Raw genomic sequence first — 23200 nt, 5'->3', positions numbered from 1 at the left:
GACGTCTCTCTGAGCTTCTTTTTCCTTCAGTTTATTCCCCAAATTATCACAAAATAAATCTCTTTCAGCACAACTAAAATCCAACCAGTGCTCAGCTGCTCTGCATGTCCTTCAAAACTTAAGGCCTAATATGTTAATCTGTTAATAAAACCATCCGCTGTCCAGACGATTAAAAATCATCTCAGGCGACACAATGTCTCAGGTCGGATGCCGAAAATACAAAACACCCCAACAAAAGCTGCATTTAGGAAAGTCCACGAAGAAGCAGAGGCTGATCAAACAAACCCACGTCTGCACGGTGCAGAGCCGTCGTGTAAGTGATGAGTTTCCTCATCATCCACGTTTGAGCCGAAACGTGAACTTGTTTGACATGTTTTAAGACGGCCCCTCTCTCTCTGATGAAGGAGGGACTCTGACTTGAACATGTACATGTTATCTGGTGCGCGCAGGACCTCCCCAAAAGCTTTGGCATATAAAAGCCAAACTAACTCATTTGTTTAGGCAGTAGGGAGTTTCTGCTAGGGTCTGGATTGGAGTTACACACAGACCGGACCCTACCGTGTATGAGTGGTGTCTGAGGAGAGACAGAGGATTCCCCCCTTGCCGCAAAGAATCTACATGTCTAATATTTAGACATGTTCAGCTTTGTGGATATTCGGCTAGCGCTGCTGCTCAGCGCAACAGTACTTTTGGCCAGAGGTCAAGGCGAGGATGATAGTAAGTATCACTTTCAAACATTGATTTGAGTTGCTTTGGGGCTGAGGCACCCGCAGGATGTGGAGAACCCGCAGGGATGCTGAGCGGTTTGCTGGAACTGATCGTCCTCTGCGGAGCGACTGACTCCAGTTGTGCAGAGATTGTGACAGTAGTTACACAGCGAGGCTTTTGGGTGGGTTGTTGGGGATCTCGGGGGTGGGGTGGGTGGTCGAATTGGTACAGCTTCTCTTTATTGTTTGCTGCTCTCACCGTCGTGCAGATACATGATCTCTGCGCGTCTGCCTGCTGGAGCGCAAACCTGAGCAGAGCAGCTGCGATCTCTCTTGATGCGCAATGACAGGACATCGGGTTCAAGGGGGAGTTGAAGCAGAACACAAGCATAAAACCCTTTTACAAAGGCCAAATCCGTTTGATCAAAACTTAATTGTAGCCTTTTTAGGCTGGAGAGTAGTTTTGCATCCCAATTCACGAATATGTGCCAAAGTCTACAGAATCGAGCATTTGGATTTTTCTTTGTAGTTTTATTCTAAAAAGTGAGCAGACAAAAGTTTTTTGGAGAAGCAAACATTATAAAGTGTAGCTCTTTAATGCTGTTATGTGGTTAAACTTTTGCATTAAAGCCTCATAGAAAAGTCTGACTGAATTAAACAGCATTTTCATCTACTTTGTGTAGAACCTTATTAGTTGAAAAAAGTGCAGTGGAAAAATTGCTTAAGTCTGACGTCGACAGTAAAATAGTCTAGACATCAATTAATCACTCCTACAGAGGAGGGTGCGGATGGTCTCTTTTTGTGTGCTAACAGCGCCGCTCAGTGGTAAATACTGGAATTGCGCTTCCATCCTCCAAGCCTCGACCCTCCCTCCTCCAAGGCCCGAGCGCACATCCAGCGTCCTGAAAGAGGATGAGGTCCAGTGTGATTTTCCACGCACGCTTTTTGAGGAGAACATTTTTTAAAAAAAATCTATTTTGTCCATCTGAACAGAAATGTTGGATGTTGACTTCTACTGTAATTGATCTGTCGCACTCCAAGGCCTGTTTTCTAACGCTTGCCAGACCCAAATTAGTTCCACCTCCTGCAGACAGGCACTGAGGTTATGCATCATTAGAAGCTCTGTTCCTGCTCTCAAAGCCTGTTTCGGGGATTTTGCTGCATCTTAATGAAACGTAGTTAAAGTGACACAGGTTGAAGGACAGATCTAAAACAACTTGAAAGTGCAGCTTTGAGGAAAAAGAAACCCACTTAAGAAAGGCTGTGGTCAGAAGACGGCAACGTCTCTTTACTGAACTGAACTGGGTCTGCATGGGGAAACTGCTCGTAATGATCGCTGAACGTTGTGCTGCTTTACAAGCAGAGTCTGGTGTCTGATCTGAGCCTACTTTTCACATCTTGTTCCCACACTTTGTTCATAAATATCACTTTACCGATGCAAACTTATTTTGTGCATTTATTTGACAGAATATTAGGATGTCCGCTCTCTTTCTGCACGTTTGATCTTATTTCACTGTCACCAAACTCACCGTTGTCTTCTCCTCTCAGGCACATTCGGCAGCTGCACATTAGATGGACAGTTGTACAACGATAAGGATGTATGGAAACCAGAACCCTGCCAGATCTGCGTCTGTGACAGTGGAACCGTCATGTGCGACGAGGTGATCTGTGAGGACACATCTGACTGTGCCGATCCCATCATCCCTGACGGAGAGTGCTGCCCTATCTGCCCTGACGTTGATGGTACTCCACCTTCGTCCTCCTCACCAATTCTGTGGTTAATTAGCTGTGTGGCGCCACCTAGTGCCCCCCTGACCTCATCTCTGATCCATCCATGGCTCACTGGCCACAAATGGACCTTAGGCCCTAAGCCTGCTTGCTCTCCGCGAGGATTTTAATTCAGAAAAGAATCGCTTTGGATTTACCTTTTGTGCATTTCATTTTCAATGCGCATTCTTTTAACGATGGATTATACTTGCTCTTTGGGGAAGTCTGGCAATGAATATGTAATTTCCCAACATGCCTACCTGTGCAGTGACACTGCAAGGTGCAACAGGGCTGACGTGATGCAACCTTTACAGCATTTCACGTCATGTAATATTTAGAATCAAATTCAATGAAATGCATCCTTCATGCATCAGCCCAGACCCCCAGCCTGGACTTGCTATAGATAGTTGTGGCTTGTGGCTTATTGTTAAGTTTAAGCATTATTTTGTATTTGTCCAAAGTTATGAATGTGTCTTTCATAAATGTTCAAGAAATGTTGACTTTTTGTTTCTCTCTCTCCGTTGGTTCCATAGGACCCCAGGTTCCAGGAGAGATCGAGGTATTTTGCCCTTTAACTTTGTTTGATATTGAAACGTATGTGTGACAAGGATCTGCGAGCCAAACTGTTTCGTACTGGTTTCTCTGTTGAGATGCCAGCATGGCCCGTTTCAGTTTGTCATTACGCCTGCTTACACTCTAGATGATGCACTTGTTTTTGTGGTCTGGGTGAAACATTGCAACGTATCCTAACTTCCTTTTTCCCATCTTATCCATAGCCAACAAGGGGAGACCCTGGCCCCAAGGGAGACAGGGTAGGTTCACTCTCACACACACACACACACACACACACCTCACACTATTCAAGAGACCTTTTCTATCCACCACTGCAAATAACACCCGCGTGTTACAAACTGATAACAGCATGTGCTGTTTGTCAAGATAAACTGATGTCTGATGAAACTGCCCCAACATCAGTGTTTCCCAGGCGTGTTTGTTATTGCATAGTTTTCTTACAAATTAAATTCACTTGTTTAGTTTCAGCAACATTTCTGTACAATTCATACCTCTTTGCTGCATTGCATGTGGTTCATTATGTTTCTTTTCTTTAGATTATTCAATAGTTTCTTCTTGGTTATATATTTAACCAGTCACTAAAAATGAGAAAATGTGCACAAAGGTTTAATATGTTTGCTGACTGAGTCCCTAAAAACAAATCTAAATGCTGGTCAAGCTGCTGTGACATAATTGTTGCTGATGACCTTTGATAATTAGGTCAGGAGGTCATCAAAGGTTCAAAGGTCACATCATGCAAATTGGTTTGTAAAAGGATGAAGTAATATTAAATAACTGTCAAGTAACTATAGCAAGAAATAACAGCAAAAACAGCATAATCTATTTTTAAGGTGCAGAAAGTGCAAAAATCATGATTGACATTAAAGCATATGCAGTATAACAATTTTATGTTTGCTATTCAAATTGATCAGCATGGATAAGACAGAAATCTAACTGTGTCTGCCTCACTTTTCCACAGGGTATTCCTGGTCCTCCTGGCAACGATGGACTCGACGGACAGCCTGGCCTTCCCGGCCCACCCGGCCCCCCTGGCCCCCCTGGCCTTGGCGGAGTAAGTTTCCAAGATGTCTGGGATTAATTTTAGTCGACGACACATCATAACAACCCATCTTAAAACATCTGCTCATCTCCAAGGCTCCCTTATTTCTGCTACGATCGGTTCCTCCAACAGCTCCGCCAATAATTCTTCATTTTGCACACATTTGATGAGGCAGCCGATGCTTTGTGCTAGAACGAGGCAACTATGAAACCGCCATATTTGTGTCAGCACTGTGAGTGCAGACAGCTCCCCGATCCTCAGATTTAGGTCTGGGAAGGATGTGGACTATGTACTGTTGACTTGACCAGTGGCCTCAGCTGGCACGTAAAAGTTCCAGTTTCACTTAGCATCTGCGCTACAGAGAACTTGTGTTTCCTCTTAGAAAAGTCTTTCTCTGCTAAAGAGATCTTAGAAATCATGATTCAGCAGGACTATGAATGATGATGTTTTTGTGCTGCATTAAGTCAAGATATTCTTCAGTGTTTCTAGGAAGCTCTGTTTAATTCTTTATCTTCCCCCTCCCCTTGCAGAACTTCTCTCCTCAAATGGGCTATGTTGACCACTCCAAATCCAGCGGCCCACCTGTTCCTGGCCCAATGGTATGAAGGTTTTCTCTGAACATACCCTCATTTCTACATATGCAAAGTTTAGACTTTCTGCTTTTTGCTTCCAGTGTCATGTTGCTCATCCCACAGACACATAAAAAGAATCTAATGGCTTTTTTTCCCCTTGCATTATTCAACAGGGTCCTATGGGTCCTCGTGGTCCTCCTGGACCCTCTGGCTCCAGTGTAAGTAGTCCCTTATAAATTACATGACCGTTCAGATTCTCCTTTTGACAACAGGCCTGTGCTAGCTAATTATCACAATCCAGTATTTGTATGATGTTGTGATATTATGTTAATCTGTTCTTATTGTTGACCATCAGGGCCCTCAGGGTTTCACTGGCCCCGCTGGAGAGCCCGGTGAGCCTGGCGCTTCTGTGAGTAAATTTCAACTTTATCCACATTAATGACATACAACACTGTATTTAGTTCTCATTGGCTATGAGGAGAACTAATGAGGAAAGCCAGAATGAAGTGCTACTTATTCTGTATTATAGTTCCTTTCAACTTCCTGTATTCTGTGTTCCTCTTCCTGTTGTCATTGCTGACCCCCTGACACACATATCCACAGACCACTTTTTGTCGGGGATGAATACCCGCTCACCCCCCATGAATGTTCACAGTTTTTTACTTAAGATGGTCATCATTCAGTCTTAGCTAATCCAGTCATTTACTTTGTCTTCTTTAGGGTCCCATGGGTTCTCGTGGTCCTGCTGGCCCCCCTGGAAAGAACGGAGATGATGTAAGTGATTTGTTGACTCTTGCCTGTCCACCTTTAGGAGGCCCTTCTTGGGATGTTCATGCACAATTAAGGAAATTGGTCCTTCCACGCTTCTCTTGTCCTTGTTGTTATCATTACTGTGCTGTAATTTATTTCGTGTGTAAAGGATGCTCGCTGTTGCTGTTTAGTGGAGATACATCCACACACTGACACATACTGACCTCATTTCTGTGTGACTTCTTCAGGGTGAGCCTGGCAAAGCTGGTCGCCCCGGTGAGCGTGGAGCTGCTGGTCCTCAGGTGAGTGATGCCCTCTGAGGGCAAAAGGTCAGGGGAAGGTTATACTTCCTGGTTATACTTCAATGCAATTAGTTATTGACGTGTCTGTTGCTTTCCTCCTGCAGGGAGCTCGTGGATTCCCCGGAACCCCTGGACTCCCCGGCATCAAGGGACACAGAGTGAGTTTGGAGGATCATCGAGTACCAAAATCTCTATTTTCAGCTGCTGTGGTGTTGTAATGAGTGGTGGCTGAGCTGACGATGTTGTCTGATTCTGTGTGCAGGGTTTCAGCGGTCTAGATGGAGCCAAGGGAGACAGTGGACCTGCTGGCCCCAAGGTAGGACAGCAGGATGTACTGCTGCTGACCAAAGCAGGAATCTCATGAAAAACTGAACCAGTATTTTAGTTTGAATCACAAGGTTATTCCAGCACAAGCTCATTCTTCTCCCTTTGATTGTCTACAGGGAGAGGGTGGTGCCCCTGGTGAGAACGGCGTCCCTGGTGTTATGGTGCGTTTTTGTCTCGTCTAAATGAATTTGTTGATTGTGAGAATTCTGTTTCTGTACTAAGGGTATAGATCAGATGCAGCCTTTTGAGTCTCATCTGATTCATGTAAAAAAAGAAGGGTATGTAAACATCCTTGTGTTATTCTGTTTTTCGATCATCTGCAGGGCGCTCGTGGTCTTCCTGGTGAGAGAGGCCGCCCTGGACCTTCTGGCCCCGCTGTAAGCACTGCTTAAAGTTCAACTGTTTAATCCATAAAGCTCATGCAAGGCGTGATTATGATGCTATCTGAGTTGATTTAAGTCCATTCCTGCATGTATCACTTTGATCTCATCTCCTCCTCTTCCTCTGCAGGGCGCTCGTGGTAATGATGGCAACAGTGGCCCTGCTGGACCCCCTGTAAGTATTATTTTTGCTTGAACTTGTGAGGTTACATCACCCATTTAAAACTGTGCTCTGACAACATCTCCCAGTGCCATATTGAAGGGTTTGATGCACAGCTCTGTAATTAGCATTCCAGCAAATTTAAGGATGTCTGTTAACGTTGTGTTTTTATCTTTCAGGGACCTACTGGACCTGCTGGTCCTCCTGGATTCCCTGGTGGTGCTGGCCCTAAGGTAAGTCTCCTGAAACATTTTTCATATCCATTAAAATTTGACCATAACAATAGGCAAACCAGCAAGCTTATTATATTTCACTAAAACTAAAATAAAAACTGAACTCAAGAGAAAAACCAAAAATATTTTGTACTTACAAAACTAACTAAAATAAACTAAAAATATAATGGAAATATCTTTAGTGTTCGTCTTGAGTCAAACTTGTCAGCAAAACAAGCACGAGGAGACATCGATGCATATGTTCACCGAGACTAAACTCAAACGGGCAAACCCTGCACTGGAAACGATCGACCTCAGATGATGCGCAGCAGTACTACTGTGCTTTACTGTACCATGTCTAACAAGACTTGGGCCCTTTGTCTCCTTTGTTATCCACCTGACTGGCTGTCTGAAAATGGAGGACATGATCAGTCTGTAAGGACTGGGCCCTGTCACCTTACTTCTGACTGTAGGAGATGTTAGTATATGCAGGATCACATCAGTGGAGGAACTCACTAATTGACACAGTCTTCACTCTGAGCGAGTGTGGTGTCGCACTGAAAGCAACATATCTGGACCTCAGGTGAACACTGCAGCCACCAGATGGCATTGGAAGACCTCTGACGGCTCCTTACCTCGGTCCCCCCGCCTTGTCATTAGTGAAGGATTTGTTATAATATCCTGTAACTCAGCTGTGTGTTTTAGGCAGCCAGTTGAGCTGTGACAGCAGTACAATCAAAATGCTTGAAAACACTCTCTGGATATGCAGTTTACAATTAGTGTGGTGACTGTTTTGACTCCATTTACACACTTAATTCAGAGTTAGACAAAAACTACATCAGTAAACCATTAAGTCTTGCGTATTTAATGCAAACAGTCTTTGTGCTGACATGCGAAGATGGGCCGTTTGTTTTATGATTCATAATTTATTTGTGATTCATGAAGACAATTCAAATATTCAAGTTGCGGATTTCTGAGATTTTGTTGCTTCCCTCCACAGGGAGAGACCGGTGCTCAGGGAGGCCGCGGAAACGAGGGACCCCAGGGAGCCCGTGGTGAGCCTGGTAACCCAGGACCTGCTGGACCCGCTGGACCTGCTGTGAGTAGACACTGGACCTTTCTGTGGGCATTCTATCTTTCAGAATTACGCAATATGTAATGTGTAAAATGTTATTTTATTTGAAAGAGCTTTGTTACATCAAATAAAATCTTTTGTTCACGGCAAAGAAAAATTGAAATGCTGAGTGCAATTTGTTCCCTTTTCCACATTTCATTTCCTTCCTCTCTTAACAGGGTGCCCCTGGATCTGATGGTTCTGCTGGTTCTAAGGGTGCCCCTGTAAGTACTGCACACATTGATCTTGTTTAGTCCACTTGAACCCTGCAGAGCAAGTGTTCTTACGCCCTGACTCTCTATTCCACAGGGTCCTGCTGGTATTGCTGGTGCTCCCGGTTTCCCTGGTGCCCGTGGTCCTGCTGGAGCTCAGGGAGCTGTTGGTGCTCCTGGTCCCAAGGGTAACAATGTGAGTGGACAGTTGATGGTGTGAAATTCGAGTTTTGGTGTCAGCACACATTGTTCTTGTAGAGACTCATGATCACTTGACAGCCTAAATAAAATGTGTTTCTCCCTGCCAACAGGGTGACCCCGGTGCCCCTGGTCCTAAGGGAGAGCCTGGTACCAAGGGAGAGCCTGTAAGTTTCAAGATCCATAACACAGACACCCTGCTTTTAATTCACCATTTGTGTGTGATTTTAGGAAATAAAATGTTTCTAATGACCTTGCTTTCTTTTCCAGGGCCCCGCTGGAGTTCAGGGACTTGCTGGCCCCTCTGGTGAGGAGGGAAAGAGAGGACCTCGTGGAGAGCCCGGTGGTGCTGGACCCCGTGGACCCCCTGGAGAGCGTGTATGTTGCCTCCTCTTTCACATCAACTCCTGCCAGATAGCGTAGTTGCCACTGAGCATGATTTAAGCAGGAGAACAAACTTCTAACTCTCTGGATCGTCTCTTTGGGACAATGTTGTTAATGTCCTTGGTGCCACATATACATTAGCCAGCACTGAAACATGCAGTAATCTCTCAGCAGCCCTCTTATTAAAATTGTTGAAATCCTGCAATTGATGTTTCTACAAAAATATACCACAGTCACTGACATGGATGTTATGTCTGTTTTTCATTAGGGTGCCCCTGGTGCTCGTGGTTTCCCTGGTGCTGATGGAGCTGCTGGTGGCAAGGTGAGTTAATGAGCCTACCCGATGGGTCATCAAACAGCTCAGGAGGAAATTTGTCAAACTTTGTCACCGGCTTAGTAAATCCTTAAAGCATTCGAGGCTGGCTGATGTCATTTTACATGTAATATGACTGATTTATTGTCATGTTGAGGCAGTTAAACCTTCAGGTCAGGAACCTCATCCACTGTCATGACTTGTGGAGATTTCTCCTGACTCTTCTTCACTTGTATGACAGGGTGCCCCTGGTGAGCGTGGTTCCCCTGGCCCAATGGGAGCACAGGGAGCCACTGGTGAGTCTGGAAGCTCTGGTGCTCCTGGTGCACCTGGACTCAAGGTGAGTTCTGCAACACCACAGAACGAGAGCTAAACAGAGATATAAACACAGTGGAAACACTTAATACATGACTTCTGTCTCCACACCCACTAAATCTTTGTCTTAACGTGACCTTCTCTCCATAGGGTGTGACTGGTAGCCCTGGAAGCCCTGGCCCTGATGGCAAAGCTGGACCTGCCGTAAGTTCTGACTCATGAATGGTTTCAGATAGTAGTGGCTTAGTACAGCAAGTCTGAGAAAAACAGCAGCTTCAAACAGTCCATTTAATCATGATAGGAGAGTATTTTTTTCAGTATTCTCCTATCCTCTGGTGATCCTTAGGGTTCTGCTGGACAAGATGGACGCCCTGGACCTCCTGGCTCTGCTGGATCCAGAGGACAGCCTGGAGTTATGGGATTCCCCGGACCCAAGGGAGCTTCTGTGAGTTAGCCACCCCACTCATTTTGTTTTGAAACATAATAATAGATTTATTAATCCCTTTGTCAATATTTGTTAATCAGCGAGATATCAGTAAAATCTGTGTTAGTGTCCAGATGGTTTTGAACCCATGAAAGTAAAATCTATTGTGGTTGCCCATTAAGGTATGGATTTCTTTTTAATAGGGTGACGCTGGTAAGCCTGGTGAGAGAGGTGCTGCTGGTCCTGCTGGCCCTCTTGTAAGTACTCAGATATTTTTTTTAAACTATACAGATTAAATTCAGTAAAATGTGTTTTCTTTTAAGACAAAGTGCAAAAGAACATAAAAACAGTTGATAAGCATTTTGGGTAATGTTGTATGTTCACAGGGTGCTCCTGGTAAAGATGGTGATGTTGGTGCTCCTGGACCTTCTGGCCCTGCTGTATGTATGAATTTATGTAGAATTAAAGTCTTTCATTATTGGTTGCAAATGTCCTTTTGTAATTTAATTTGCTTCTTCCTGTTCAGGGACCTGCTGGAGAGAAGGGAGAGCAGGGACCTGCTGGTCCTCCTGGATTCCAGGTAGGTTTTTGTCTCAGCAGCCTGAGTGCTGTCTCTTGTTTTTGTTCATGTATTTCTGCTGTTCCACTTGTCCACTTGTCAACCCTAAAATCTTCTACCTTTCTTTCTCATGCAGGGTCTTCCTGGACCCCAAGGTGCTACTGGTGAGACTGGCAAGCCTGGTGAGCAGGTAAGAATCGCAGGGAACTATGAGTTTCTAGATCTTTGTTTTGTATCTTGTATCAAGCAGGTGAAATTATGTGCTTCGTGACGAGTTTCTCGCCTCTTCCTCTTTTGTTCAGGGTGCTCCCGGTGAGGCTGGACCCCCTGGCCCATCTGGACCCAGAGTGAGTATCTCCTGCATTCAGAAACAAACAAACGTAACTCATGTACAGTAAACACTGTTCCTATGGTCTTCGGCTGATCATAACCACTGTGCCCCTTCACTCTTTCAGGGCGACAGAGGTTTCCCTGGTGAGCGCGGTGCTCCCGGTGTTGCTGGCCCAACTGGACCCCGTGGTGCTCCTGGCCCCGCTGGTAGTGATGGACCTAAGGTAGGATTAAAAAACACAAAATATTGTCACAGTAAACAGTAAATGGTATAAACACAGCTGAGGACTGTTTAAAACATTCAGCCCTTACACCATAACACGAAAGGTGACCCCACCCCTCTTTCACACTCCATGTGGTCTGGTAAATGCTGGCAAAACCACAACTACCTGTAGGATGTTTAACACTTGTCATATCAACCTCCATGCACGGCTATGGCTGAGATGGTCCAGTGTAGGCAGCTGTGTCAGCTGACTGCTGCATCCTGTGTTTTTTTTATTCTTTTCATTGATATGCACACAACTGCGCCTCCTCACTCCCTCTTGCTCATCCATTTATCATTACAAGATAAGTTTTGACCTTTTGAATTTTATTTTACACTTTTGAGTAACCAAGCAATTTGCAGCAGTTTCTCATTGGGCTTAAAACTGCTGTCCATCCTTTCTGTCATTGTCCATCGTGGATGTTGCTAAAGTGCTTTGAAACAAGTGATTGAAAGAAGGGGCGTTGAGATGTATCTGGTGGTGCTGTAAAAATGAAATATTGATATTGTGTTGATAATACACATATGATAATATCATGTAAATAATCCAGCAGCGATGTTGCCATGTGGATGTGGACACTAACTGGTCTTTTCTGTACAATTTTGGTATCTCATTCTCACTACACTCATATTTTAAGTGTAATTTGTTTTAAAAAAAAACAAAAAACAAGGAGAACTTGACCAATAGCAATAATATTTACTTAAAATGTTCCACAGACACTGCAGTTATATTGTTAGAGTGAATTAATTTACACATAATGATCATGTAGTGAGTTGTATTGTTCACACATTGCAGCCGATTGAATTACCAACAGATATTAATGTGTATATTTCTGTGTGTGTGTGTGTTTTCAGGGAGAGACCGGTGCTGCTGGTGCCCCCGGTGGTCAGGGAGCCCCTGGTATGCAGGGAATGCCTGGTGAGCGTGGAGCTGCTGGTCTGCCCGGTGTCAAGGGAGAGAGAGTAAGTATCACACCAGTACATCTTGTCCTGCTTGAATTCAAACTCTTTCCTTCCTGTAACCAATTGATCTTAACAAACCCCCTCTCTTCAGGGAGATGCTGGAGGCAAGGGTGGTGATGGTGCCCCTGGCAAAGATGGTTCTCGTGGTATGACTGGTCCTATTGGAGTCCCTGGACCCCCTGGTGCTCAGGGTGAGAAGGTGAGACCAGACACAACTTTGGTTTTAACCTACAAATCTCATCAGTCCAGGTTCATGATCTTTGCTTTGCTTTGTTGTTATTCTCTGATCACCTTCCTTGGTCTCATTTTTAAGAAATCACACCATCATCTCAAATAGTATGATAGTAGTCTGTCAGGAATTCTGACTAACTTTGATGCGTTTGCTGACCTCCTGTCCTTCTCCTTCACCTCTGTGTTTAGGGTGAGCCTGGCTCTGTTGGAGTTTCTGGACCTACTGGACCTCGTGGTTCCCCTGTAAGTTCTTCTCCAAACACATGATTGGCCTGAAAAATAGATTTTTTTTTGTAGATATGTTCTAAATATATGCCTGAATGACCGTAAACCTTCACTCTTCATTTCTGTAACAGGGTGACCGTGGAGAGCCTGGACCTGCTGGACCTGCTGGATTTGCTGGACCTCCTGTAAGAATCTCATTATATTTTATACCAAAACTGATATTTTTCTACAAGTTTTGAAGTTTTATGTTATGTCAAAACTCATCCCAATTTAAGAGTAAAGCGGACATATGAATGCATGTGTTGAACTGTTCCCTCTCTTGCCCTCCAACCCCAGGGTGCTGATGGTCAGCCTGGTGCCAAGGGAGAGACTGGTGACACTGGACCCAAGGGAGATGGTGGTGCTCCTGGACCAGCTGGACCTGTTGGAGCTGCTGGTCCTCAGGTATGCCCATAAAATGTGTACCAGCATCCCATGTCAAGTCCCAGTTTAATATTTTTATTTCATTATTGATGCCAGATTAGTCATTGAACTTCATGAATGAAAGCACCTTCATATGGTCATATTTTCTTTTTTTTTCTCTTTTTGTTAGATTTTTTTAATCATAATTATTAGACTGTGCTTCCTGTTTGACTTGTTCTTTTTTTGTCAACAGGGTCCTTCTGGTCCTCCTGGACCCAAAGGTGCTCGTGGTGGTGCTGGATCTCCTGTGAGTATTCTGTTATCATGTGAGATTTTGTTGACAGTTGTAGTGAATTCAGGGTTACTGTTTGAAGCAAGCAGCATGAAATGTCATCTCTTTTGTCTTTTTGTGTGTCTGTGTAGGGTGCTACTGGTTTCCCTGGACCTGCTGGTAGAGTTGGACCCCCTGGCCCTGCTGTTAGTATCAGCTAATATGCATAACCATCAGCAATAACCAACTCAAGGTTGCAGAGTTGAACTAAATGGCTTGTATCATCCGCATGTGTCCAGGGAGTCGCTGGACCACCTGGACCTGTCGGACCCGTTGGCAAAGATGGAGCAAGAGGAGCTCGTGGTGAGACCGGTCCTGCTGGTCGCCCTGGTGAGGCTGGTGCTGTTGGAGCCCCAGGACCCAGTGGAGAGAAAGGATCTGTTGGTCCTGATGGTGCCCCTGTGAGTGCTTGTTTTAATCTGCTACGGATCCTCTGCCATGGTTTTTGATTGCCTAAAATGTCCTGCAGTGGTCTTTTTTCCATTATATGCTTGCTAACTGGCTGCTGTGTCGAACTGTGCAGGGTCCTTCTGGTATCCCTGGACCCCAAGGTATTGCTGGACAGCGTGGTATTGTAGGTCTCCCCGGACAGCGTGGAGAGCGTGGTTTCGCTGGTCTGCCTGGACCATCTGTGAGTATTCACCATGTCCAAAGTGCACTCTGCTAAATAAGCCAGCTGATGAAAAGAGTGTTGTACAGACTAAACTCTAATCACAAATAGAGTATTGGTTGAATTTTAAAATAAAACAACCTTTTGCGTTTTCTATGCATCAGGACAGGGCAGTTCTGCATGAAAGTAGACCTAACCTTTACACACAATATCATAATTTCAGTATTATTGGAATTTGAGGATTGACCTCAGTTCTTCTTCTTCAGGGTGAGCCTGGAAAGCAGGGACCTTCTGGAATTGTTGGTGAGCGTGGACCCCCTGGACCTGCTGGACCCCCTGGACTGTCTGGTGCTCCCGGAGAGGCTGGTCGTGAGGTATGGGGCCTCAGTCTGCTGTACACTCACTCTGAATCAGAGATATGCATTCATCAGTTTGTTTCGCCACAGAATGGCCTTCCTAGCATGTAGCTAACAGCCCAACATTATGATGTCTGACCATCCTTGCTGCTCTTCCACAGGGATCAGCTGGTCACGATGGTGCCCCTGGTCGCGATGGAGCTTCTGGACCCAAGGTAAACCTCCTCAGGATTATTTCTATCATTGTCAGGCCTCAGATAATATGTAAATTCCAAACCTTCTGCTATGTTTTGTTGGTTTATTTAGTCAATTGTAGCTTCCCAATAGAAACACTAAATTGACCTTTAGCTGCCTAGCATTGTCTCACTTGAGATGTGCTCCAACAGGGAGACCGTGGTGAGAGTGGTATGGCTGGACCCCCTGGACCCCCTGGTGCTCCTGGAGCTCCCGGAGCTGTCGGCCCCTCTGGCAAGACTGGTGACCGTGGAGAGTCTGTAAGCCCCTGATTCTGATTATTTTGAGCCTGTTGAGATCTGAAATCTGGTAAGTCACTGTATAGATAAATTTCAATTTTATTATGATCTGATTTTCTTTTAGGGTCCCGCTGGTCCTGCCGGCCCCTCTGGTCCTGCTGGAGTCCGTGGTCCTGCTGTATGTTCATTGTGACATAATATGCATCAATAACACATATGAACATAATATCTTTGTCTTGCCTTGACTAATGATCGTGGTGTGAGATGTCACCTTTGACCTCCTGTCGCTTTCGTTCAGGGCCCTGCTGGTGCTAAGGGAGACAGAGGAGAGGCTGGTGAGGCTGGAGAGAGAGGCCACAAGGGACACAGAGGATTCACTGGCATGCAGGGTCTGCCCGGACCTTCTGTAAGTAACTGTTTCAATGTGGTAGAGAGAGAAGCGAGCACAAGTTTGTAGATTATTGCATGAAACAATCTCAACTTGTCTCAACTTAATGGGATAGTTAAACATTTTGTCTTTAATGCATTATATTTGATATTGACATCTTGTTCTGCCTCTAGGGAGTCGCTGGAGAGAGAGGACCTGCTGGTGCCTCTGGACCTGCTGGACCTAGAGTAAGCTTTACAAGTAGTCATTTAAACAAAAAATTGATTCACTATGAATCTGGCACACGGAAAATCTGTTGTTTTCTTTCATTAAGTCATCATATGGCTTTTGCTCCATAGGGACCTTCTGGATCTAATGGTGCCCCTGGTAAGGATGGCATGAACGGTCTGCCCGGACCCATTGGACCCCCTGGACCTCGCGGTCGTAATGGAGAGATGGGCCCTGCTGTAAGTTGCACTATGATCTGTGTTTTAGCCAAATACTGCAAATACTTAGAATGTGTCTGCAGTTTGTAAATCCCTGGTGTCTCCAAACAGGGTCCTCCCGGACCTCCAGGACCTGCTGGACCACCTGGACCTCCCGGCAGTGGATTCGACTTCATCAGCCAGCCTATTCAGGAGAAGGCCCCCGATCCCTTCCGTGGCGGCCATTACCGTGCTGATGACCCCAGTGTGATGCGCGATCGCGACATGGAGGTCGACACCACCCTCAAGACCCTGACTCAGAAGGTCGAGAAGATCCGCAGCCCTGACGGTACCCAGAAGAGCCCTGCCCGCATGTGCCGTGATCTGAGGATGTGCCACCCTGAGTGGAAGAGCGGTGAGTACAAATCTGAGCCCTGATGCAGCTTGTCCATGAAGTATGAGGCATGAATGATCTAGGATGCCAACTGTCTTATGTTCCTCTGTTACAGGCATGTACTGGGTTGATCCCAACCAGGGATCTCCTCTGGATGCCATCAAGGTCCACTGCAACATGGAGACTGGCGAGACTTGCATCTCCCCAAGCGATTCCAGCGTCCCCATGAAGAACTGGTACCTCAGCAAGAACATCAAAGAGAAGAAGCACGTCTGGTTCAGCGAGTCCATGACCGGTGGATTCCAGGTAAGAAGTGAAAAGAAGTTTCTTGCTTTAACTGAAATCATCTTCACGACCTGACAGAAAATAGTCGTGTTCAGTCAGTGACATTGAAACACACTTCTCCTCTTTGCGCCCCTGCAGTTCCAGTATGGCAGCGATGGAGCTGATGCCGAGGATGTCAGCATCCAGATGACCTTCATGCGCCTGATGTCCAACCAGGCCTCTCAGAACATCACATACCACTGCAAGAACAGCATCGCCTACATGGACTCCGCCACCGGCAACCTGAAGAAGGCCCTGCTCCTCCAGGGCTCCAACGACGTGGAGATCAGAGCCGAGGGCAACAGCCGCTTCACATACAGCGTCAGCGAGGATGGCTGCACGGTGAGTTTTCTTTCTGGCAAATCTCCTTTCAGACTTGCACGATGCAATGACTCATTTTCTTGAGCGACGTCTGACTTTCTGTCCTTTTTGTTTCCCGCCACAGTCACACACTGGCACATGGGGCAAGACAGTCATCGACTACAAGACATCAAAAACATCCCGCCTGCCCATCATTGACATTGCTCCTATGGATGTTGGTGCACCTGATCAGGAGTTTGGCGTCGAAGTTGGCCCTGTTTGCTTCTTGTAAAAATGAAAGAAACATGGACATGACATTGTTGTTTTTTTTCTAGCAGTCATCTCTAAATCCTTTTTCTATGCATTCAAAACTCATTCGGCTGCCATTGGTCCACATGCTTAAAACCACTCTACTGAAGACCGTGTTTATGTTTTTGGGACTGCTACTTCAACCAAAGCCAACCACAAGGACACTTTAAAAAGAATCTTTTGTTTCCACTGGCAACAAGAAAATAATATGTACTTGTGTAAAATTTCCCCTCTGGAGATTTAGAAAAAACAAAACAAAACGATCCACACACGCGCAATGAAATGCAGGTGACTTTTGCCATTTTCTACCACTGCGGAAGGACATTGAAAACAACATGATATGTACCATTTTCCTGGTGTTAAATAAATTGTAAAAAGTGTGAAGTGTCTTCTTGTTCTAAATTCAAGACAGAAAAAAGGTGCTCAACTAAGACCAGCAAAAGAGCAAGACACACGAACCAAAAAGCTCACCTTCATTGCAATATGTAGATGGCTACCTCATAACAAGAAGTCACCACCAGTTTTTTTCTTAAATGAAAAGGGTATATTTTACACGAGTCCATTGTGAGGGAATCTAAAAACAGTCAAAGGTGCTATTAACATTTCGATGAGGTCCAGTTATTGGTGTTTGATGGTGAGACTCTCACTGTCATACTGTAATTGTTGCCACTAATGCCTGCAGAACCTTTGGTGCTACTCAATTGACTCATTGTCTTGTTGTCTATGCAGTGCAATTGTTTTCTTCTTAAGTGTTGGTATGATGAAAAGAGGTCCTCGGAAAAGACGATCACTGCAGATGTAATGCATGCAAAATCATGTCTTTGTAGATAAAAGCAAGTGACTCTGGTTCAACATCATTTCCCTGCCCATGTGTTCAGTGTTGATCCTTCTGTCTGTTTGCCCCTGTGGAAAACTCCTCTTCACTAAAAAAAGAAAAAAAACAGAAACAGCACACATCTCCCACCCTGTTGTTTATGTTGTTTGTTGATGTCTTTCGCGAAGGGTTTCTTAAAAAATAATTTGAAGCAGACCCACTTTCATGGTTTAAAAGAGAGATTCTGTACTTATTTTGTACATGTATAATAAATTGAGATGTTTTTAATTATTTTGGGTGCTGAAATAAAGCATGTGAAGTGGTCTACTCAGTGGCTGAGTTTTCACTGTCCTGTTTTGCAACTGTTGTGAAACTGGTGTTAGGATTTGAGAAATAGTCCAGTTACTGAAGCTGCGTTTCTCGTTTTCAGAGACCCCAAAAGATCCTGCATGTTCTGGTACTGAAATCGTGTTAAAATAGGATCAGGAATCAACTGTTCCACAACAGTTGCATTGGGTACATTGTGATTAAGCAGCAGTGAAAACAAGGCCAAGCAGAGAAAACAAGGCCAATGTCAAACACTCTACTCACCCTACTTTTTATCACACCCGCCTCCAAATTCCTTCAGAAATCTGAGCAGGAACAGAAGAAAAGCAAAAATCAAATGCTAATCAGACATTGAAGTTTTCACACCACTCTTGTTTTTATCTCCATAATCACTTGAAAATAAGGAGATGTAAGTGAGAATGAAGTTGGACCAAATGGTTTAACAGGAGAGGAGATGTGTGTCTGACTCGCAAAGCAGAAGAAGAAAGAAGATGCAAGAGCGCCCTCTTCTGGACTTCTCATGCAACAACAGCTGCTTCAAAAGGAAGTCAAACACTGACTCAGAAGGATCAAAAAACTTCTGAAACTTTCAGGCTTCGCATTGCACTTCTGATCACCATCTAACAACAAGCACAGGAAATGTAAACAACGTCACCCTTAGAGGAAAGGCTGACCAATTACCACTTCATATCAATGTGATCGAGTGGTTTCTCTCTCTGGATTTCTGTTCACATGTTTGATCCCACCCAGTGAAAACAGACACAGTCCTCCTGTGGTACACTGAGCCTTAAAGGTGGCTGTTTTTCAGCTTAAAATCCTCTTTGTGGTTCCCTGCTGGGCTGCAGTGAACGGGTGGTAAAAGGTGGTAGCTCACATTTTGTACTGAGGAGGTTAAATTTGGTAGATATCCAGTTGATTTGACTAATTAGCACGGCTGAAGAGTCAAATAAGCTTCAGATGAAAGTCTTTGTGCAGAAAATGGCCTGTGGATTTTGCCTCCCATCATCAGGAGGGGAATAAGTTCACAGCCAGCATCAGTTAGAATCAGAATCAGGTTTGTTTTCACATATGATCAGTTTGCTCAGTTCAGTTTAAACACAATAAGAGAAAAAGAAAAGCAAGTACTACAAAAGTCAAGAATAATCCAAAGTCAGATGTTTACAGGAGGAAAGATGACAGCAAGGTGAAACCTGTTTGACTGTCAGTTTGGACATCTGATCATCGAAGGTGGAACCCGCATCGAGAAACTTGATGGACATAACAAGGTTTTTGATATTTTGTTTTATTAGTAGTGAAAGATGGCAACATACAGAAAACCAGAACCAGCAATTTGACAGTTTGACAAAGTACACACTATTAATGTATTTTAATGGCACCTAGAAAGAGGAGAAAAGAAAACAGAATTTCCCACTGCAAATATAGAAACACAGCAGCAAAGTACTCGCATCAAGGACACTTTATCCGTCTTTGTTCTCACTTCCTGTGAAAACACACAGCATGATGATTTTAGTGTCAATAACAATCGAATAAAAAACTCCAGAAGCCTAAATGTAGCCCAGAATGCATGAGGTGTTTCCAGAGGAAATGGGTTTACCTGGGCAGCGTGTCGCTGTAAGGGTCGCTATGAAAACAGAACAAAACAGGTTGAGAATTAATTAGACTTCTCAGGCCTCCCAGGGAAAGGAAGCGGTGCACTACAGAAACAGGGTGACTCCTTACTGCTGGGCCATGATGAGGGGGATGCTGGGGCTGTCAGACTGCAGAGGTGGAGCCCCGTCCCCAGTTCGGCTGTTGAACATGGGCAGCGTGGACAGAGGTGGAGGAACGCCACGGTGTGCGGCCATGTTCCTCAGCTCATCTGTGTTCCCATGGATGGTGTGGTGGTGGTACAGCTGAATCCTGCGGCACACACGGCGGTTTACAGTCACGACTCGGACAGATTCAGATTTCATGACTGACATGCAGGGGTGGAACATAACTCAGCACATTTAGTCAAGTTTCGTACTTAAATACACTTTTGAGGTAGGTTACATGCACTTTTCTGCTACTTTATACTCACGTATTCAATCATTCTTTTTACATAAAAATCACATAATACCTTCATACATTATAATGTATTAATACTACACCACTTGAGTAAATCTACTTCCATCACCTATTGCAAAAAAATAAAAATTGCAAGCACTCTGGTGACAGAATCAATCAATGCACTTACTGGTTTGTTCTTGCATTCCTTTTGTCACTATAAAAAAAAGAAAAATGCGTTTATCAGTTTATCACGATGAATCACTTTCTTAAAGGGTTGGTTTACCGCATCATATAAATTCATCCTCCGTACCCACAGGCCATTGAATTGGCTGCACAAATTTCCACAAGGGGTGAGTGGAATATATGTTCTGTAATTTGGTGAACTGACCCTTTATCACAACAACACGCAGATAAATTCATAGATTTATGTGGTAGATTCAGAATGGATTCATACACTCCCTCTCGTCTGCAAAACATGACGTAGGCCAGCAGGAGAGACAGGATGATGGCGAGGATCAGGGGCACGATCACCGTCACAATGTAGTCCGGGAAAAGGTCTCTGCTCGGGGGAGACTCGGGAGGCTCGAAGTCGCCCCTGGCCCCCAGAATCCCAGACCCCATAGTGGGGGCAGGTGGTGCCGGCTCCTGCTTTGTCAGATCAAACTGCAAGGAAAAAGAAGGGGAACAGATGACAGGAGTCTTACTGTGCTCTTCCTTCATTTTTCAGTGTTGTCTGATGCTTTTATGGACCAAATGATTCATTAATAAAACTAATCATTAGCTGCAGCCCTAACTGGTTCCCGTACTGGAGGTGGAGATCCCTCCAGTGGGTAATTAACTTTTCTCTATTCATGGCTTTTCATGCGTTGACTTTAAACATTTTGAAATGATGGAACAACGAGTGACTTTTCCTTCTTAGGCGGCTTCATTTCATAAATTTTTATCGGTCTGATGAAATGAAATTATATAACATTTCACGAGATAAAAAGCAAAAATGAGACAAAGTCATAAAAATTTCATATTATTTTGTGCAGCAGAAATGCTTCCCCCCCCAGTCGCTACACAAACATGACATTGCTCATTCAGATTTATCATGTAGCGTGTATGTTAACCGACCATCCAGGTGTGATCTCAGGCCTCACCAGCTCCGTCTTGCACCAGGTGATACAGTTGCTGGGAATGCTGCAGAAGTTGCAGCCTCCAGGGACCTTGACTTTGGCCCCTGCTGTGCACTGCTTCTGGTGCTCTGGTGTCAGCACCCTCATTAGACAGTCTGAGAAGTACTGCTCGGAGCCCACCTTCACATACACGCTGACACAAATCAGACTTTCATGAGCACACGCTTATTCCAGAGACTAAACATCACAGTTCAAATCTCTGTTTACCCTTCAAAGTGTCCTGCAAGAGGGAGGGGAACTCTGCCGCCGCGGTCGAGGGCGTTGGTAATGTTGACTATTTCCAAGTCCTCGTTGTCCCACAGCTTCTGTAAATCCTGCTTTATCTCATCCTGGACAGTAGAGGGCAGCACTTTCTCAATCTCCCTCAGCTTGATGAAGAACTCAGCTTGATAGGGCAGAATGGTCTCTGTGGGTGACAGCAGAGATGTTCGACACGTTAGCCGTTTCCTCTGTCATTATTGCACCTCCTTGTGTGTTTGTGGTATCATTCATCAATCACCCGTACCTGCAGTGACTTTGATTACGAGTGTGTGTCTGGCTGTCTCGTAGCTGCGTTTGTTGATGGCGTAGACCTGTCAGAGAGAGAAGGAGAGTTTGTCACCATTCGAGCCAGATTTCACTGTTGGTTTGTGATACTTACAACACTTAAGGAAATGTTTTGCTACATTTCCTCGAATTCCTTCACCCTTTATTTTTCTGGGTATGTGTTGATGTTGTTCATGTTTTTGATTTGATTTATGGTTTACACATTCAGAGACCGAGAAGTCAGACTTGCAGCTGAGTTTATGCTGAAATAAATGGATGCTGAAATTCTCCCCGTGCATGTGGTGTGAGGACATTTTAAAAAGTTCACAACATAATTAGAGAGAAAGAAATTAATGTATAGAAAGCAAAACAATAACTAAATCACGTGTCCAGAAAGGGATTTCAGTTTACCAGTGGAGTGTTTTGAATCTGATGCTCAAGTGTAATCTGTGGTTGCATCCAAAATGTTTTCCAGCTAGAAGACATTCTGTTTGATTGAGACTGAAGCACCACTTCAGACACGTGTGCCTCTTCTCTGTTCTTCTTCAAAGACACGCATCTTTCTGAATTTTTAATGCTGGTTCAAAACAGCAGCTCTGGAGGGAGAAACCCAAAGCTTTTGTCTCTGAGGGCCTGACAACAAAACCTGACATTTACCACTGATGTGTCAGATAGCTGCATATTTTTCAGATTTATCTCCGCTGCAGCTGCGTTGGAGTCTTTGATTGTTGTGGTCCTTAAGGAACAGAAAAATGTACCCAAAAATATACCCAACCAAGCAGCAAAATAGGGCCAGAAATGCCATGTGCAGCGTGCTGACCACGTCAAGTGTTTCAGGCTTGCGCCACTGTCGGTGTAAACGATGGAGTCATACCTCAATTATACTTTTTCCTGGAGATGTTGGCGTGCCGTACAGGAAGCCATTATCATAAGGGTGCCTTTGGGTGAAGCGCAGCCACTCTGGAAGGTCAGGGAAATTCTGCCGGTTGCACTTAAAAATCATGGGGTCATCGTACAAGCGTCCAGCTTTATAACACAAACAACAAATGGTAGAAATCTTGTAATTTTGTTTTGCAGTGACAAAAGAGTGACTTAATATGACTCAGGCTCTTACCGTAGAGCTTTGACAAAGGCTCAAAGTCATTCTGGAAGGTCTCTCTCAACAGTTCATATGTAAAAAACTTCCCCACAGGAATGGTAAATTTGATCTCCGCATTGGCCCCAAGCAAAGTGACAGCACAAACTGTGTGGAAGTGCAAACAACAACAAAACAAAACAAAACAGAACCCAGCAAAGGATTTAACTCAATGTTCAAAACTGTTGTCGTTCAAATATGGCTGCACACAACCCTTGATGTTGTAGTCTAACAGTTAGACAGCTAAGATCAGGACCAAATGTTTTCGCTAAATAACACAGACCTGATACTAAAGCAGGCTTCCCAGTGTTGTCATGTGACGTCAAGTTGAATAATTTCAGGAATAAACTTGCCTGTTGAAAAGAAGACCCAACTCCCGCAGCCTGCCATCTTGTTTTGGCCTGTGATTGACAGAGCCATGCGGAGAGGGGCTTTCTCACAGAGCTATTTTTGCCTCCCACACCTAAAAACATCCGTGAGTGTGTGTGGGTGTGTGAGAGAGAGAGAGAGAGAGAGAGAGAGCGGAGCAAATCAGGACCTGCCTTATCCCCTCTGGTCAAGTAAAATCATATGCGTGGCTTGG

The 23200-nt window shown here is 44.6% G+C and overlaps 2 protein-coding genes across 3 annotated transcripts; one reads left to right on the top strand and one right to left on the bottom strand.

Annotated features, from left to right (window-relative positions):
* Positions 1–489: 489 nt before the first annotated feature.
* On the top strand, positions 490–16990 carry col1a1b (collagen, type I, alpha 1b). Its single transcript, XM_046377124.1, has 51 exons — positions 490–717; positions 2256–2450; positions 3008–3033; positions 3251–3286; positions 4006–4098; positions 4617–4685; positions 4832–4876; positions 5014–5067; positions 5379–5432; positions 5657–5710; positions 5815–5868; positions 5973–6026; positions 6154–6198; positions 6361–6414; positions 6548–6592; positions 6757–6810; positions 7790–7888; positions 8083–8127; positions 8213–8311; positions 8427–8480; positions 8584–8691; positions 8966–9019; positions 9252–9350; positions 9476–9529; positions 9672–9770; positions 9953–10006; positions 10136–10189; positions 10276–10329; positions 10445–10498; positions 10611–10655; positions 10764–10862; positions 11756–11863; positions 11955–12062; positions 12284–12337; positions 12451–12504; positions 12656–12763; positions 12975–13028; positions 13145–13198; positions 13292–13453; positions 13576–13683; positions 13929–14036; positions 14180–14233; positions 14405–14512; positions 14616–14669; positions 14790–14897; positions 15053–15106; positions 15218–15325; positions 15416–15698; positions 15793–15983; positions 16101–16343; positions 16447–16990. Exons 1-51 carry the CDS (start codon positions 636–638, stop codon positions 16591–16593), a joined length of 4353 nt encoding a protein of 1450 aa, XP_046233080.1. The 5' UTR covers positions 490–635; the 3' UTR covers positions 16594–16990.
* A 2027-nt stretch (positions 16991–19017) lies between these two features.
* sgca (sarcoglycan, alpha) lies at positions 19018–23102 on the bottom strand. Of its 2 annotated transcripts, none has more exons than XM_046378288.1 (11): positions 22971–23102; positions 22597–22725; positions 22357–22508; positions 21463–21529; positions 21165–21363; positions 20922–21090; positions 20234–20442; positions 19967–19993; positions 19471–19650; positions 19346–19372; positions 19018–19231 (listed from the first exon to the last, which is right to left on the bottom strand). In XM_046378288.1, exons 1-11 carry the CDS (start codon positions 23035–23037, stop codon positions 19225–19227), a joined length of 1233 nt encoding a protein of 410 aa, XP_046234244.1. In that variant the 5' UTR covers positions 23038–23102; the 3' UTR covers positions 19018–19224. The 2 variants fall into 2 exon arrangements, with proteins under 2 accessions (XP_046234244.1, XP_046234243.1); XM_046378287.1 differs by having other exon boundaries at positions 22901–23090.
* Positions 23103–23200: the final 98 nt, after the last annotated feature.

The sequence above is a fragment of the Scatophagus argus genome, chromosome 21 (assembly GCF_020382885.2).
Source record: "Scatophagus argus isolate fScaArg1 chromosome 21, fScaArg1.pri, whole genome shotgun sequence".
NCBI lineage: Eukaryota > Metazoa > Chordata > Actinopteri > Scatophagidae > Scatophagus > Scatophagus argus.
Note: the sequence above shows the minus strand (reverse complement) of the source record. Positions and strands in the feature narration are given on the sequence as shown.